Below are 16,982 nucleotides of genomic sequence, written 5' to 3'. Positions count from 1 at the left end.
GGCACTGCAGTTAAAAACACACTTCCCCGCGGTGTGGAGTCTGATCCCTGGTAGAGTCGAAGACTTGAAACAGAAGATTGAAGGTGAACTGCGTGACTATAGTAATGCAATAGCAGAAGAACCTTAAAATAAATCTCTAAATGCTCTGAATTGCACTAGGAGCCAGTGCAATCTATAGGGGATTGGAGTTATGTGTTTTAAATAAGTACACACGCTAGTGCACTCTGGACATACTGAAGCCTGTTTAGTGTAACTGTGGTGTGTCATCCATTTGATCAGGGTCATCTTCTCAAATATGTGTTTCACTGATGAGGATTTCTATCAAGAGAGGTAGAGTTTACTACCTTCTTATCGTGTCTGAATCATGGCCAATCCACAAACCAAATCAAATGAGGCAGCCTATACTGTTTACATACAGGCTTCTCTCCATCACTCTAATTGTTTAAGACAAAAATTGCGCTGTGCTCAGACTTACTCTCTCTCCCTCTCTCTCTCTGGAAAACATTCTGGAAAAACTGCTGTTCAAACGATCAAAACAACCAGAAAATGGTACCAGAGTGTGATGTGTTCAAGCTGACAGAGCAAATGGTTTATTTTAAAATGCACGAAACAGATAACCCCGCTCTCCCACAGAAGACAGCATGTTTATTTTATGTGTGTGAGGGGTTACTGAATGGTTCTCAGCTGGGCCAGACACAGTGTCCATGACTATCCAGCAGGCCTGCCACTGGGCTGCAATTATTGATTAACAAGGTGGGTGATGCTCTGTGGCACATGACACTCCTTGCAGGTGACTCACACCCTCCCCAGAAATAAATAAATCTTGCATTTCCTTCTGACCTTATTCTAAAATGTACCCAGGGGGGCCATAAACCTCACCTGCTATTAAACTCCTCCCGAGTTATGAACACGGTACTTCTCAACTGCACGACTATTTTTAATGACACAATCAGACTCTTTTCTTTTTTTAATTTTTTTTTCAGGTTTTCATTCAAGGTTTCCAAAATATGAACGTATTTATTTCAGAATCCAGAGAAAGGCTGCACTTAAACCACCAACAGGAGGAGAAAAGGCTGCTCTTGCGCGGCACAAAACCCGAGAACAGGAGGAAGCTCTTCTAATGATTTTGGTCTCATACTGTTAACACGTGAGAACAAGGGCAGCTACCTACTGTAAATGTGGCCACCGGCCAAAGCAACAACAAAAGAAACCTTTAAAATGTTTTGATGTGGGTCAGTGACAATGACCCCACAGAGTCACCGGAGCTTAGAAGGGAAAGCAAAATCTGTCTGATCCAAGTCCACACATCTGAAATAGTAACAGCACTTCTTACTCTTTAACCGGTAAGCATGTGGTTTTCCGGTGCTTTGCCAGAGGGGGCTTCTGCACTATCCTGTCATGAGGAATCTTGGCCCCACCCTCCTCTTGAACGGGGCTGACATTCCAGGGATGGTGTGGTTGGAGATACTGGAGGATCGGCCTCGGTCTTTATCGACACGATGTAGCCCTCGCACATACTGTACCTGTCAACACCTCCCTCCAGTGGAAGCTGCTGGCTGTAGAGACCGCCGCACACTCTGCCCAACTTAATGACACCCCAGCTGGGAACATGCTAGTTACACAACCACATTACACTGGCAAGAACACGCAAGCCCTCATAATAACAGACAGGTACATTACAAAGGGCAAAAGGAGCCGAAACGCCTAAAGGCTGGGGAACAATTAGCCTCCGCACCGAAGCGAATTCTCCTCTTGAGGGATGACTTTATATTGGCAGGAGGTCTAGCGTTCTGCACAAGACGGAATGCTTTATTTAAAGACGTGGTGGGATTGGGACAGGATGCGTGTTCCCAACCACTGCCCGAGACACACGGTGCTGGAGACGTCCGTCTTTCAGATGTGAGTGCACGGAAAAGGGGGAAGGAGGGCAGGCTTCACATCTGGACAGCCCCAGCTCGTGACTCCCCGCCCCGCCTCGCTGACAGAACTGCTGATGGTGCAGGAAGACGTTTGCTCTTCCCACCCCAGAAGGCATGCCTCCGCAGTGCGCTGTGACCGCGGACGGCAGCCTCGTGCCAGCATTCCACCCCATCCGTGCACGAGTCCAGCCCAATGGGCTGGCTTTGCTATTCTTAAAGCACTGCCACCAGCTGCCTCCCAAGGAATGATGGATGAATTCCGTCCTGGATAAATCACACACCGGCAGCACGCTGGATTTTTATCTGCCCTGTTACTTTCCCTGCTACCTCTTCCCATGCTTATTACTGCACATTTACCACGCTTTGCCCCAGTCTTCTGTGATGCGTATCGTGAAGCACCACAGCTCTATGTGCTGCTTTTTTTCTGCCATTTCCCCAAAAGACAAAAACCTCAGCCGACGTCAAATCAGGACTTACTTGGGCTTGTGGGATCCGACACTTTCCTGAGCCTTCCGCTTGGTGTCCTGGCAATTCCTGAAATTTCAAAGGAAGAAAGATCAAATATTATCTTGGCACCCAGTGCGTAGCACATTGTGGCTTTCAAAGCAGACAGCTGCAGCATGGAGCCAACAGACTCTTCAGTTGCCAGTACCTGCACTACATTGGCCTATCTGGCTTGCCTGCTTATGCGTACATTAATCAATTCAATGCACAGCATCCAGACGACCCCTGAAAGCAGTGTGGGTAGCTTGTCCCAGACTCCCACAACCCTTCCTTCACAAGGAAGCAGTCTCCTGGAGTAAAGGCACTTCCCTGCAGTTTCCACCCCTGGCCTGTGGGTCGTGTTGGACAGACTCGTGCTGGCAGCGTCTGGACTGCGGAGTTCTATCTGCACTCCGAATGGCATCTCCCCAGCTAAGCCTGCCGAGAGTCTTGTTTTGTTTATTTCAAGGAAAGGCTGATTAAAAGAAAACCCCAGTAAAACTTAAAAGTAATGTGATCAGGCTTTTTTTGCTTTGTTCCACAGTGTAGCTCACTGCACAGCTCTGCTTCGGCTCCAGGTTCCTAATTAGCAGCTAGACCACAGAGGTGTAGTTAGATCTTTCCTCACCATAAGGTCCCCATTACAGCTGAGGAAGCTTACAGCGGAGTCAGTCAAGTGGGATACCCTCTGCATCACATCGTGCCTTTCTTCTCACTCTCTAGCTAAGGTGCAGTTCCCATTTCTAGCTCCAGTCTACTTCATCCAGCCCTAAGAGCACACTGACCACATTTCGCAAGACCTCCACGCTTTCTCCACCCCCCTGCCTCTTGTTCCTCTCCTCTCGAAGACAGGAGGACAAGACATCCGAAACAGAACGACACGCCTCGCTTTGGAAACTCCCTGCTCTTCGGGCTCCAGCGCCGACGGATGACTTGCCGATGTGGAAGTACACCCCTGTTCTGGAGGGGAGCACAGTCTGGGCCAGAGGTCCAGCTCGGGCAGGCGAGCTCATCGCCACCTCCCAGAGGGACGCGGGACGCTTGGTGAAGGGTTTTTTTTTTAATAATGTTTAATGTTTCTTTATTAGCCCTGTACAATTTCTTGCATTAGGAATTCGTCTTTTCGCATACCCCAGCTTTTCTCCATGGAGACACAGACACACAGACAGGGAGAGAAGCTGGGGGTCAGAGCGCAGGGTCTGCCATTGTATGGCGCCCCTGGAGCAGTTAGGGTTAAGGGCCTTGCTCAGGGGCCCAACGGAGTAGGATTCCTCTGCCGGCCGCGTGATTTGAACCGGCAACCTTCCAGTCACAGGCGCAGATCCTGAGCCACAGAGCCACCCGCAGATCCTGGGCCCCGCAATTCCAAAGACGTGTGTGTTCTGCCATCCGGAGGACATGTGGACTGAGGGTGATAAGCCCCCCAGTTCGGGGTGAACACATCTGAGCAGGACATGACTGTGGTTAAAAGGCAGCACGCGGCTTCTTTTTTTCAGCTACAAAACTGCAATTTGCAACTTTTATTTTCTTGTATCTTGCAATGTCGCGTCAAAGCCAATGCCTCGTTATCTACGACACAGATAATGTTTTATAACAGAAAAAAGAGAAGCAGCCTTTGTTCTGTGTTAACACCAAGACTAATTTGCATCACAAATCATCTGTGTAAGTTACATTCTCACACTTAACTAAATCTCTTCTGCTTTCAGTCCATCTTTAGGGCTGTCAGTTTAGTTTTCGAAATAATTTCTATGATGGCAGGAGCTTTAGACTTCCTTTTTTCCCCTCTTAAGTGCTAACCATTTTTCACTGAAGGGTATGTGAATTTAAGAGGATATAGATGTTTCTTGATGTGTCAACATTTCTGTTCCTCAATTGCCACATGATTGGCACTGATGGCACTGTAATAAGTAGCTCTCAGATATCACACACATCAGGCAGAGGCTAATAGAGAACCAGAGGAGTGCAAGTTAAATCTTTAATAGGCTACGTGTCTAAATTGTAGGCTGAGTCATATTTCATTTCCAACCACAGAGAAAGAATAAAACCTTGTGACTTCAGGAAAGAGGACACTAAGCCAGAAAAAACTAGGAAGTTCTCCTTTTTTAAAGTACATAATTGAAAGAAAGATGAAAAGAAAGATACCAGTGTAAGTATGCTAACGCAACCTATAATTTATCTGGTGATGGTGACTAATGTTTCCAGACATTCCACACATGTACTGCTCCAGCAGAGAGAATGGACAAACGTTCATTAGCCAAATTCATTCCTGGGGGAGTAAAACACAGGAGATTTAGACTTTCTGATTGAATGATTACTACAAAACTGTATGGGGGGAGGGGCTACCCACTACTGAATGTATTCCAGCTGATTCCTCCAAAACCCCACAAAACGTAAAACTGATTTTTGCAGAAAGCAACCAATATGAACCAAACACTAAGGTTCTTGGGCAGAACTCCCCGCCAAGCCAGAATCTTTGATTGCTTTCTATTGAACACCCACCAGGGGGAAATCAAAGATCTATGCATACTACGGCTAGACTTTAGAATACGGACTCATGACTTTTATAAAGTGCGGGTGCAGTCCGTCCCACACAAACCCTGCTGATCCTCTGAAACTAAACAGAAAGCAAAACGCAACAAAAAATGGATGCAACGTCTACCCTACACTGACAGGTGAATTGAGCTAAATCTTTCTCAGCTTTGAACAGTGGACAAAGCACAAGTGGACAAAGCAGGACCTCAGAGTAACTTCAAAGGCTGGCACCACTGAGCACAAAGGGTTGAGGGAGTATGGAACACTACTTACAGGATATAGCCATATTTTTTATGATAAATCGGGCTTCTTCCAAGGAGTGGCTAGACAAAATCCACAGCTCAAATGCCTGCAGGCAACCAACAGAGCTAGATGGGACCAATGGCTTCTTCTCATCGGTAACCTTTGCAATATTCATAAGATGTTTTTAGCACAAAAGGCTGGAACAGACGTTTCCATTGGTGAAAAGGCATGACCCAACAGGATTCACTGATCCTGTTTAAATCCTATGTTTCTAGAAGAAAGGCTGTTATTTTGGCTCTTTTAACTTGGGAACGTTCAGTGGAGTGAGAAACGGTTGGCACTGGTCCTCAAGGACTGAAGCATGTTTAGGCACTCATTCCAACCGCCATAGAATGTACTAAATAAAAAATAATTTAATACACTTGTTAATTCAAAGCAGATTGCCAGGGTGACCTAAAAAAACAACCTCCTGCCTTGCATCAGCAGAGGAAAGGGGCTAGGCCACTCCTGGCCTACAGCGAAGGCCACACCTGACCTACATCACACAGAAGGATGCTCCCAAACACTGCCTTCACGGCACACGCACCGCGGGCTGCTCCTTCATCCACTGACGGCCCACACACAGACAATGAGAAAAGGATAAATATTTCACCCCCCCCCCAAAAAAAGTACTGCAACTAAACCTAAAATGTACAACAAAAAATACAAATAAACAAAAGCGGGCTCACTACAGACGACATCACACAGCACAATGTTTGAACTCTTGAAAAAACTGTGCACATTGCTAATCTAGAAGTCCTGGAAGCCTCAGGATGAATTCATCTCCGTCTCTTTCTTCCACGTTTTAGGGGTCACGAGGCGGGTGCGCATTCTGATTAGGTGCTTTTGTCGTTTCTCCCCTCGTCTGCCCCGAGACGCTGAAGCGAGACCAAGATCATGAAAGAAATGTTTGTGCGGTGTCGTACGTGTCATGTGTCTTCTGGGCCCGACGAGCAGATGAAAGGAAGTGAGTCCACAGTGAGCTGCCGGCCTGCAGAGGCATGAATCACACCCCAGGTATCTGAGCTCTGGAGCCCCATGTGTTGTACCGCTGCCCAGAGGGAACTGCAAGAAAGCGATTGGCTCCCGACAACAGCCGCTGTGCTGGAATTCGCTCTGTGGTGAGGAGCGCATAGCTGCAGAGCCACACGGAGGCTTCTTAAAGGCCCAAACGCACATTTTCCAGCCCGGCTGCCAGGCCAGACAGAGGCCAAACACCCCCAGCCTGCACGGCAGACTTGACACGACAGCCTGAGTGAGTCACTCCCCGCTCCTGTCAATCTCGGCTAGGCCCGCCCCCGGGGCCTGCCGCTCACCATGGTCTGACCCCTGTTGCCATGGTGACGCGAGGCCGCGTGCGCTAGCCTACAAGGCTTCGCCGTCTTCCTGCTGGTCTTAGACTTGACAGCACTGCTGTTCCATTCATTTTCGGAGGGCTTAGCTGATTAATATTATTTTATTTAGAAAACGGTGCCACCAGTCCTGATTTCTTTCCCCTTCATGGGAATGTGTGGTGACAAGGCCGGAGTCAGGCCTGTCTCTTTGATCCGAAAGAGTGGCCGAGAGAAAGGTTTGGCGCTCCTGGAAGCCTAGAAGCTCTAAGGCCCTTTTCAGTACCCATCAGAGAGAACCAGTTTTACGAAAAACCACATTTCACTGAAATTAATATCTTCACCTGTGTAAGGCTCATCAAACATCGCTCTACAGGCAAAGAACAGTTTACGTGCTTCGGTACGAAACAGCAATGTGGTGACAGCAGAATTACTGAGATCCACATCAACCAGGTTTTAAACAAACGATAAATCAGAAGCCTCTGACCAAGGAAGAACCTTGAGCTATTTGTGATCACTGGGCAGGCCAAAATTTTGATTTAATACTTTAGGCTTTAGCTGGATTGAAGAAAACACAATATGAATATTTATTCTGTTACATGATTAACAAAAGAGGTTTACCGTAGGCTGCTTGGAGTTCCAAACAGACGTGGCTAGTTCACACATTACAAAGCGTGTCATCCTGAGCAGCCCTCTGTGTTTATAACAGTTGGCAAAACAAACACAAGCCTGGAAAAGTGCCACGCCGCTGTCTTGACTGTTTAGAGGTAAACGTCAGGGGTAACAGGTTTTAATCAACTGTTTCCTCTCCTTTATGAACGGAAGCCACACCCATCATATTCTTGTGTCCCATTTACACAGCTGATCCGCTGCAGATATGCACTGGTCAGCTGGAAGCTCAGGCGCTGCTTCTGAGGCCATGAGCGACACTTCTCTTCCATCCAGGAGAGAATGAATGTTTACAAAACACGGGATAGATTATACGGAGCAAAGCTAAACCGTAAAGCTCAGTCCATTTTTTTTTATATAGGAGGGCACGTTCCCTGACAAAAGTCAAAAGTAGTATAAACAGACTATCTTACGAATTTTAAACACTATAAAAACTAAGAAAACGTACAGTTAGTGCAATCTATTTTGAAACCAGGAGAGCTGGAGATGCAGGCTGAGTTTGTTCAAGTAGGTAGGTCTGTGTGCGGTAACCGAAAAGAAATGAGCCACAGCAGGAGTGTTTTTCTTGAGAAGCAGAGGGGGCGGGAGAGTGTGATCTCATAAATGGTTCCTGTCACTGCTTTTTTGAAAGGTTTTGTTCTGTATATTTGTTTAAGAAGATCCCCCCTTCAATTAGCAATGTGCTTGTCCTTCTCTCAGGAGATTACAGCGTGAGTCATCCCTACAGAGAGGCTCAGCCACAGACCAGGGAGCTGAGCTCACACACAAAGACTGCAGAGCACAGGACACACAGGAAGGAGCTCAGCGACACCGGGAGGCTGGGCAAAGCATTCCTGAGCCTGCACCTACGCAGGTCAGAGGGGACAAAGGTGTAGTTGCCCAGCCCCTCAAGACTTCCAGACGCCTGGGCTACAGTAACCCACCTTAGTGCTCTGCTTGAAAAGGTGTGTACTGAGAAGAGGCAGTTCAGAGAAGTGGTCTTTTGCACTTGCCTTGGCATGTAAATTAGCCCTGCATTTGCAAAGAGCTTAAAGTGTTCCATTTAACTTTGCTCTACTGCTGTTCTGCAGTTGGTACAGTGTACCACTTTTAAAACAATGCCTGTCTGCCATCAACAATGCTCTTACTATGATTTTACTGTGATTTACCCACACAGGAGCCAGACCAATGAAGCAAAAAACCAGTGACACCAAAACAATTTCCAACACATGTATGGGCATAACAGTATCACAAGTTGTACTATAGACCAGATAGAAATTAATATTAAGTCACATAGAGACAAAAGTACTAAGGGTGGTAAGGATGGTTTCAACACCATCCTTGTCCAGACCGCGATTATAACGGCTCAGATAAAGATGAAACTGCAACTGAGCTGCAACCATCCATTCCAGAATTTTAGCAATAAAAGAACATATTTGGAAGGATTGTCATTACTAAGAACGGGCTTTTTTCAACACAGGTGTTAATAGCAGTCTGCAGATTTCAAGGACTCAAGGCCGTTGTTAATGATACACTGGACAGAGAGGAGAGGGGCTAGATGTGATCAGGTGAAGAGAGTCCCACCCTGTCACAGTAGCAGAGCCCAGGGCTGTAAAAAGAAAGAAGCAGGACCATGTGGGAGTGGGCGTGGCAGGGGGCGTGGCTGGGGCGTGGTGTGACTGGCATGACTGCAGCAGATGAGCTGAATGGTGTATTGTTTACTTTCATGCTGCCCTAAATTGTATCCCACTATTTTTTTAGGCCTGCCCTGCACTTCGCTTCAAGGGATCAGTGAGTTCAACACACTAACACTAAAAATCTGAGAGTAACCTTTCTTGACTGGTCACATCTGACAAAAATACAAAGATCAGAAGCAAAGATAGGATAACTTAAACTTTTATTATCCCCTAGGGGAAAAGTTTTGGAGACACAGTGCTTCTGTATATCTAAATACATTGCACATACTGTACATAACTTGTTACAACATAGTCATGACACATTACACATACATAGTTTGTTACAGCATAATTGGTTTATACTGACACAACTGCATTTACCCTTGCCATTTATTTGTTTTAACTGCTTTAACAAATAAGGAAAATAAGAATATTTATATCAATTTGATCTACGTTTGGGAAACCTAAAACATTAGAGGGAAGATATTCAGAATTAAGAATATGAAAAGGATCTGATTTTTCCTGTCTAATCATGGATTGTTCAAAACTTGTCTGCAAAGAGGAGTGCTGCTTCCTTCTCATTCCCTTCACTGCTGTTCGGACAAGAGGGACACAGGGAGATGGCACTGAACGTCTTGATTACTCGGGTATTTCAGTGCAAGATGTATCCCAGCAGTTATCACTGTGTGGGAGTACACAGCTTCAGCAAAGACATAAGAAGTTCTATCTACTTTCAGCACATCAGAGGCTGCAAATACGGGAGAGGTCCACAATATTCTGAAGTACTCTGAAGAACTACCGCGCGTATCAAGAAATACTCAAACGGAAGTCCAAAAGAAGTTCAGAAGATCCCATGAAGAGAGCAAAAAAATACGTCACACTCTAAGAATGGTCCACGAAGCAGCTGTGAAAATAACACAGTTTCACGGGTAATTTCTGATTCACATGTTTGCTTTGGGCAATGGTACTCTTTTTTCCTTTCCCGCTTCTTTAGCGAGTGACACCTTTGAGCACAGTGCAAACCAGGCAAGGCAGCGTCAAGGCTGTGTGAGCAATGACCTCAATCTGTTCCTCTGCTGCTGCGGTCACTCAGGGCCCGGCAGAGGCCTTACGGTCCAGTCAGCCGCTCGCCCCGATTGGATCCGATACGCTTATCTGGCCCCAGATCTCTCAAAACAGCGTAAAATAGTATGATTACTGCTGCAGAAAAACAGGGCGGTTTACAATGAAACAAAACGTTTATTATAATTATATTCCTTACTCTTATATAGCACATAGTATTTCTGGACACTCCACTCAAAGCGCTTTACAGGTCATGGGGATCCCCTCCACCACCACCAGTGTGCAGCCCCACCTGGATGATGCGACGGCAGCCATAGTGCACCAGTCTGCACGCCACACACCAGCTCTCAGTGGGGAGGAGAGCAGAGTGATGAAGCCAGTTCAGAGACTGGGATTATTAGGAGGCCATTATTGGTAAAGGCCAGGGGGAAATTCGGCCAGGACACACCATCACCCCTGTTTTGAAGAAATTGCACTACAGTGTCCCCATTACTATACTGGGGCCTTAGGACTCAAACACACCACAGGGTGAACATTCTCGACTGGTCCCACTAACACCTCTTCCAGCAGCAACCTTAAGTTTTTCCCAGGAGGTCTCCCACCCAGGCTCACACCTGCTGAGCTTCAGTGGGCTGCCAGTTCCGTGTTGCAGGGTGATATAGCTGCTGGCATTTGCTCTCAGAGACAGTTGACGAAACTAGGGGCCTGAAGAACCTCATTGCTGTTAAGAGTCTGAAGCTCCATCTCAGCTGCTGAAATGTGACCATGTCTACATTGAATCAGTTGAATGATTTGGTTCCAGCTCTTACAGCATTGCATAGGCTAACAGGAAGAACATGATGTAGGTTTAACAGGGACAAGGGAGCCTCACTGACATCCACACCTTATCAAAACAACCATGTTCCAAGTGCATTGTCTACACTCTGTTGCAGAAATAGCAATCTTCATGAATGAATGCTTTAAAAAAAAAGCCATCTTGCCTGGTTTCTCACTGAGGCTTCCTCATTACAAACCTGTTGAACACTAAGCTCTTCTGAATTGGAGAACAAACCTACTCCTTTCACAGCATGTGTGATTTATTCTGTATGACTGAGCAGAACAAATAAAGTCAGAGGAAGCTTAGCAGTGCTCTTCTCTCCACCCACTTAACCCAGCCTTGTTTGCCTGACAGGCTGATCTCTGTTTAAGTAGCAGGGCAGGGCTGTGAGTGAAGAGATCACCCTTCCCCTACATTCATCAAGACAATCGTGTTTTATTAGACTCATTACAGTTGAGAATTTAACAGCATTGCCGTGAATTATTGTGAAAGGGCAGTGGAAAACTGAATGGCAGGAGGTCACTCCTAGATTTATAGATGTGCATTCCCTCCTGACAAGACCATACCTGACAGTCTCCTTCCTGACTCATAGCTATACAGAAAGTCAACAATTAGTGCAACCGCAAAAGTAAATAACTGTCAAGGACGTTTTAATAATAAGTATGAAATAGTGCTCTTTAGTCCTTCATCATTTATGTTTTTAAAGTGATGTTTTTCACTGCATCAGATGCCTGATAGTGCAAAGCAATTAAATGGCTAACAGGCAAACAGAATGCACCTTGTATGGAGTTAATTAATACCATAACATCTGAAAAGTGAACAGGCACTGTATTTGGCCATTGTAGCCAAAGTTAGTTTTTTGTGGTGAAGAGTTGTTAAAACTTGATGAGGATAACCATTCAGCTGCAATCGATTATGAGCAGGATAATGGTAATTAGCCAATCAGTTACTAATTACTCCAGTTTTATGTGGTTTTTGATCAAGCATGTGCAGCAATGCGCAATTATCCAAGAGCAGATCACAGATCCCAGGTCACTCCTCAAGACCCTGATTGCTCCCTTCAAGAGAAGAGGCTTTACTCAAGACACGCGTTAGAAAATTCATTTGTTTTTTCTGTTACTGGTGCCAAGACGGGAATGGGATAGGTTTTTCCCTTCTTCAGAGCTGGGTGGGGTGGTTTTCAATTTTAAAAGTAGGTTTGGTAAAGGAACAACTAAAAATAACTATTGGGCAAACTTGACCTTTCATTCCACCGTCTGTAAAATTATACCCCCTGCCTGTGTGGACCCTGCTAGGATAATGTCAACATTTTTCTTTCCTCAAGTAGAAGAGTTCTGTATTACTTCACACCTCTCAGAAATGGTTATTATCAGTGCATTCCAGAGGGGTCTTCTGATAACACGCTCTACACAGAATGGTCTGACAAGTACTGCTTTCCCATGAACCACAGAGCTCAGGTATGCGTCTGACCTCCGCCTCCAAAACCGCAGTTCTTCTAACAGAGCTGGGGTTGGCCGACAGTGTTGCAACCTCCTGGGGTCACAAGCCTCAGTCACTTCCAGGTCTGCTGGACAGATATCAGCAGAAAGGTCTTTATCAAAACATAAAGAAAGGAATAGGCCATTTTAACACCACATGAGGAACATGATGAATAAGAAAAGGCCAGGATTATACTACTCTCAACTCTCTTTCCCACAACTGCAAACGCCTCAGAACCAGCTGCCGCGATCATTCCAACATTAAAAACTGCTGGATCATACTAAGAAGAAGTGGGAATGCAGCTCAATCTCCTGTGACTCCTGACGGGAGTTTTCTGCTTCCAACACAGACTATGCAGAAATTTAGGTCAATTCAAGATGGCTGCCTGCAGAAACACAGCAAAGCAAACCAAAAGGGATCAGGACGATAAGGGAATCCAAGCCATTTCTTCTGATAAAGAACACCCAAAGGCTGGAGCTGAGAATTCTCCTTTGAGCATAAGAGCGTCCTTAATGCATGAAGGAAGGAAAATAACACCTGCGCTGGAGAAAATGACAATTTCACTGTGCTGTACATTGGGGACATTTCATTATTGGCTGTTTATACCATGCAGTGCAGGGGAATCCGATGTCTGTGCCCTTAGTTATTAAATACTTTATTTACCAAGCAGCTGGGCAGTTAGCTTTTAGAGGTTTGAGCAAGGCAAAAAGAATCTATAAATACCTTTTGATCTCTCCTACCTGTGAGGTCAGGCTCTTTCCTCCTGTTTACTTATCTCTTTGGTGAGTTAACCATTGACTTACAAAAAGTAATGGTTTACAGGGAAGAAAGCAAGAAGGCTGAGTCTGCAGTACCAGATGAGGCACAATATCAAAGGTTTTGCAGCAAGAACCTCTAGGAAAGTTACCACTTTCTACAGCTAGAAAGCAAAGGATGGGAAATATACTGTACACTAATTCATTGATGGTTGACAGTGTAAATAGTAAGGTTGAAACCACAAACCATAGACATATTTTCTGGAAGATGCTTGCATAAGATTAAAAAGCTGTAAACAAATCACATGACAATAGGAACAGTGTAAAATTCTGAAAAAAATGCACACATTGAGAAATAGAATGCAAATATGCAAACATCTGCCTTATTTTAATAAATGACGTTAAGAGAATTAACTTCTCCTGAGCTCATCCAGTGTTGCAACACACTCAGAAGCTCAGCACAGGTCACGCAGCACTGGGATAGGACACCTCTAAGCAGAACCAGCTTGTTAGTAGGTGGCATTGGAACTCCAAGCTCCTGCCTCAGTGTGGTGACCAGGGACACTGATAAACCTTGTTTAATGGTCCCAGGGATGTTGAACTGAGGTCCTGACTACGTGATCAATAAAGATGATTATCACAGCAGGTGTGTGACCTCAAAGGACTGACTGCCTCTGGGCTGGTACAATCTGGCCTCCCTAAAGTCCAGGAAGAGCAGTGTCTTCCTCCAGCTGGTCCGCCGTGCCCGGATGGGTGGTGGCCTTCAGTGGTGGCAACGCTCTAGATTCCTTTGGGATAAACTATCCTTCCATTTTCTAACCGTCTAATCTGGGGTCACCGGGGAGCCGGCGCCTGTCCCGGCAAGCAACGGCCGCAAGGTGGGGTACACCCTGGGTAGGACGCCAGCCCAAACATGGGGCAGCTTCCAAAACATTGGATGGGTCTGAAAGCGGCACGTGGCGACGGTATGTGGAGAGAACCGAAGGCGATCTTCCTCCCTTGCTGTGAAGCTCGGAGTTAAGCCTGTATCGACTGGGGAGTAGAAAGAGTGTGGCTTCAGGCGCCGCGTCTTTGAGTTGCAACTTGTTTTGCGGAAAAACAGACAGGCGACAAACGCGGATCACGACCAGTGGGGACTCGGGCAAGGCCAGGGCTGTACAGTGAAGCAGGGCACAGGCGGCCGCAGCCTGGTTGCTCAATCGTGCGGCAAGCAGGACACTGTTAAGCGCACCGTTAACCTAGTACAATGGCCACAGATTAGAAGTCACAGTCCCTGGAGTGAGGCTCTTTGGTGCTTCTCTGCTGCTCAGAAGAGCAGGAAATAGCTGCGGTGTGACTTTCTTTAACTTGTCAGATGGCACCCTGTGCATGCAGTCGCAGAGCAGGCAATGCAAAAGAAACCAGTAGAATCATGGATTGGGCAGAGAGACAGACCACATAGATCCTACCGCAGAAAAAACAACCAGGAGGAAATTAAAACATGTATACGCTAATAATATATTACAAGTAAACATATATGAGGTAGGTGAACGGCCTACATAATCTGTTTAACCCCTGCGTGTGGACGATCTGCAGTGCCAATCTAGTCCTTGTTTTAAGGAGAATAGATGGGTATCCTGTAATGTGGAAATCAGGACCGTGTGTCTGCAGAGCAGAGATACTGCTCAGCTCTGTGTGTAACACTTTTCCAATGGAACAATCCAGGCCAGAGCATTGAAAAAAAACTAATAAACAATCATGCAATAAAAATACAGTATAATAATAAATCAGTGTCTTAGGGGGCAATATTTCTGCATATTAAAACTTATTGGTAACCCCAAACACAGTTCACATTTGCTCATTTCTATAAAGTGTTTATCATTGTAATAATTTAAGGTGATATTTTACCCACTAATCCAACATTATTTAGCACTGCGAGTGTGTATTTTTATACTGTATCAGTCTGGGTGTTAGTCTGTTAGCCCAGGCGTGACCACTTGTGAGCTGTGATGTGTTGACCTCAGATTTTCTAAAGATAAACAGTGAAGTTCTTTACTACAGGTCTGTACAAAGAGGAAAAAAATAGGAATATAATTGCACTTTTTTTTTAAACTGCACACTATTAAGGGAACTTTCCAACCCGGACAACTTGTTTGTCAACTTATTTCACAAATTCTGGCAAACTGCTGCTACAACAAATTGCCAACTGTGCTATAAATCACTTACAGCAGGTTTTGCTGTTACTAGAGGCTTTGAAACATTTCACACCTTGTCGTTTTGATCAGAAGACTGTTTAACACAGTGGCCTTTATTCTTTAAAAAACTGTCTCCACAATTTCAATGTTACCTGATCACCTTTTATTGGGCTTTTAATTTACAGCTACGTGGAAGCGCTTTAAAAATGAAAACAGGAGGCCTTTCTTTACACAAAGGGTTGTGGGAGTCTGGAACAATATGCCCAAACATGTCCTTGGAGCCCTCGATTCTTTCATGAAATGGGTGGATATGATTCTTGCATCAATTCGCTACTAACTACCAAACGAGATAAATGGATCTGACGGGCCTCCTCTACTTTGTAAATCTTTCGTTTGTTCCTTAAGCTACCGCATAAACCGTAAAATTAACGAACAATGACTTAGGCACAGCAACAGCAAAATAAGTCGAACATGCTTAGACCTGTTACATTTTTCAGGTGTACAGTACTTCATTCTTTGCAGAAAAAAAGGTGGCGCTGATGGCGTGCTTGTGTTAAACCATTTGTGAATACTAACACCACATGAAGAAAAGCCCAGTTTCCGACTCAGTTCGTGGCTTTCGCGTTAAAATACACACGCTACCTTTCTGTTCCAGTGTATGTGCTACTTAACCGTCTAAAAATAGTAAACATTTATTATATATTTCTTCAGGAGGTGCGAAACCAGACCGCACACGGTCAGATAACTTTAACTCGCCTGATTTTACTCCAAGGTTGAAGTCCGCGCCTCTCTGCAAATATTAACCCCCTTTTCCACCGGACTGGGGAGGAGACCTCCAAACTCCACGCACAAAGTAAAGAGTGCTGTGACTATCACAGTCAAAAAACACTTAATGAAAACTGTAGTTGAGAAATGGTTTTAACAAAACTGTTCAATATTTTTATACTGTGTCCACACAGTAGGGCTTCCCTCCGTTTATACTCACCTGAAGAAGCGAGGGGGGAGAGTTTTTGCAATTGCTTGGTACGGTAGATCATGTAAGCAAATCTAATTATTGGTGTTCGTACAGCACTCGTCTTTTAAAAAAAAACCATGTAGCTCCTCTCTCCTACCTCTCTCAGAAGTCAACCAAGAGTTAAACGATTTTATGGGAAAGTTGCAATAAAAAATCCGACATACCTGAATATCCCGTTCGCCTCATTTTTCCTCTTTTTTTTTACGGGAAGACTGGAAAACGGGGCTAGCCCACTAAGTCGACTTTCCCCCCTCTCCTCTGCCGTTAAAAAGCTCCAGTTAAAATCCTTCGAGACTACCAGCTCGACTTCGGCGTCATTCCCATACAGGTAGATCGTGGATGTTAATAATTTCACACAGACCGCTCCCTGAAGTCGATCGCTGTTCCTGCAGGAGCTGCTGCTATTCCTTATCCTCGTCACTGTTTCCTTTCACTCTCATTAGGAGCACCTGCAGGTCCCACAGTTTTTTCCAGCGTGGGCTGTTCCTATACAATCACGCTCCTTATGGAATCAAGGCGCTATGCCACGCTAGCTGCCCTGCAGGTACACTCCTTCACTTCTGTAAAGAGGAAAAAGCTTGATTAATCATTGACTTATTTTCCTCTTCACGAAGCTGCCATTCAAACAAACGGACCACACCTCAGCAGATACACGCTTGGGCTTTGGGGCTGTACACACACTCGTCTGGAAGAATGTTGCTGCTTGGAAAACATTCCAGACTTCACGTACTGTACGTTTGAATGCGCGACCTCTTCTGTAACGATCCGACTGTCTGTTCTGCCTTCTGCGGAGACTGGACTCTTTGAAA

General features: G+C 45.4%; 1 protein-coding gene across 2 annotated transcripts in view; it reads right to left on the bottom strand.

Annotated features, from left to right (window-relative positions):
* septin9a (septin 9a) overlaps positions 1-16,712 on the bottom strand; it is a 95,242-nt gene extending 78,530 nt beyond the window's left edge. The window contains exons 1-2 of one of the 2 annotated variants that reach the window (XM_088600041.1): positions 16,338-16,712; positions 2,397-2,453 (exon numbers count right to left, since the gene is read on the bottom strand). In XM_088600041.1, coding sequence (XP_088456167.1) covers positions 2,397-2,453; positions 16,338-16,359 — 79 coding nt within the window. In that variant the 5' untranslated portion in view covers positions 16,360-16,712. The remainder of the gene's footprint in view (positions 1-2,396; positions 2,454-16,337) is intronic. The other variant, XM_088600044.1, reaches the window with a different exon arrangement.
* Positions 16,713-16,982: the final 270 nt, after the last annotated feature.

This window comes from Lepisosteus platostomus, chromosome 11 (assembly GCF_059453375.1).
Source record: "Lepisosteus platostomus isolate fLepPlt1 chromosome 11, fLepPlt1.hap1, whole genome shotgun sequence".
Lineage (NCBI taxonomy): Eukaryota > Metazoa > Chordata > Actinopteri > Semionotiformes > Lepisosteidae > Lepisosteus > Lepisosteus platostomus.
This window is presented reverse-complemented; position numbering and strand designations above follow the sequence as displayed.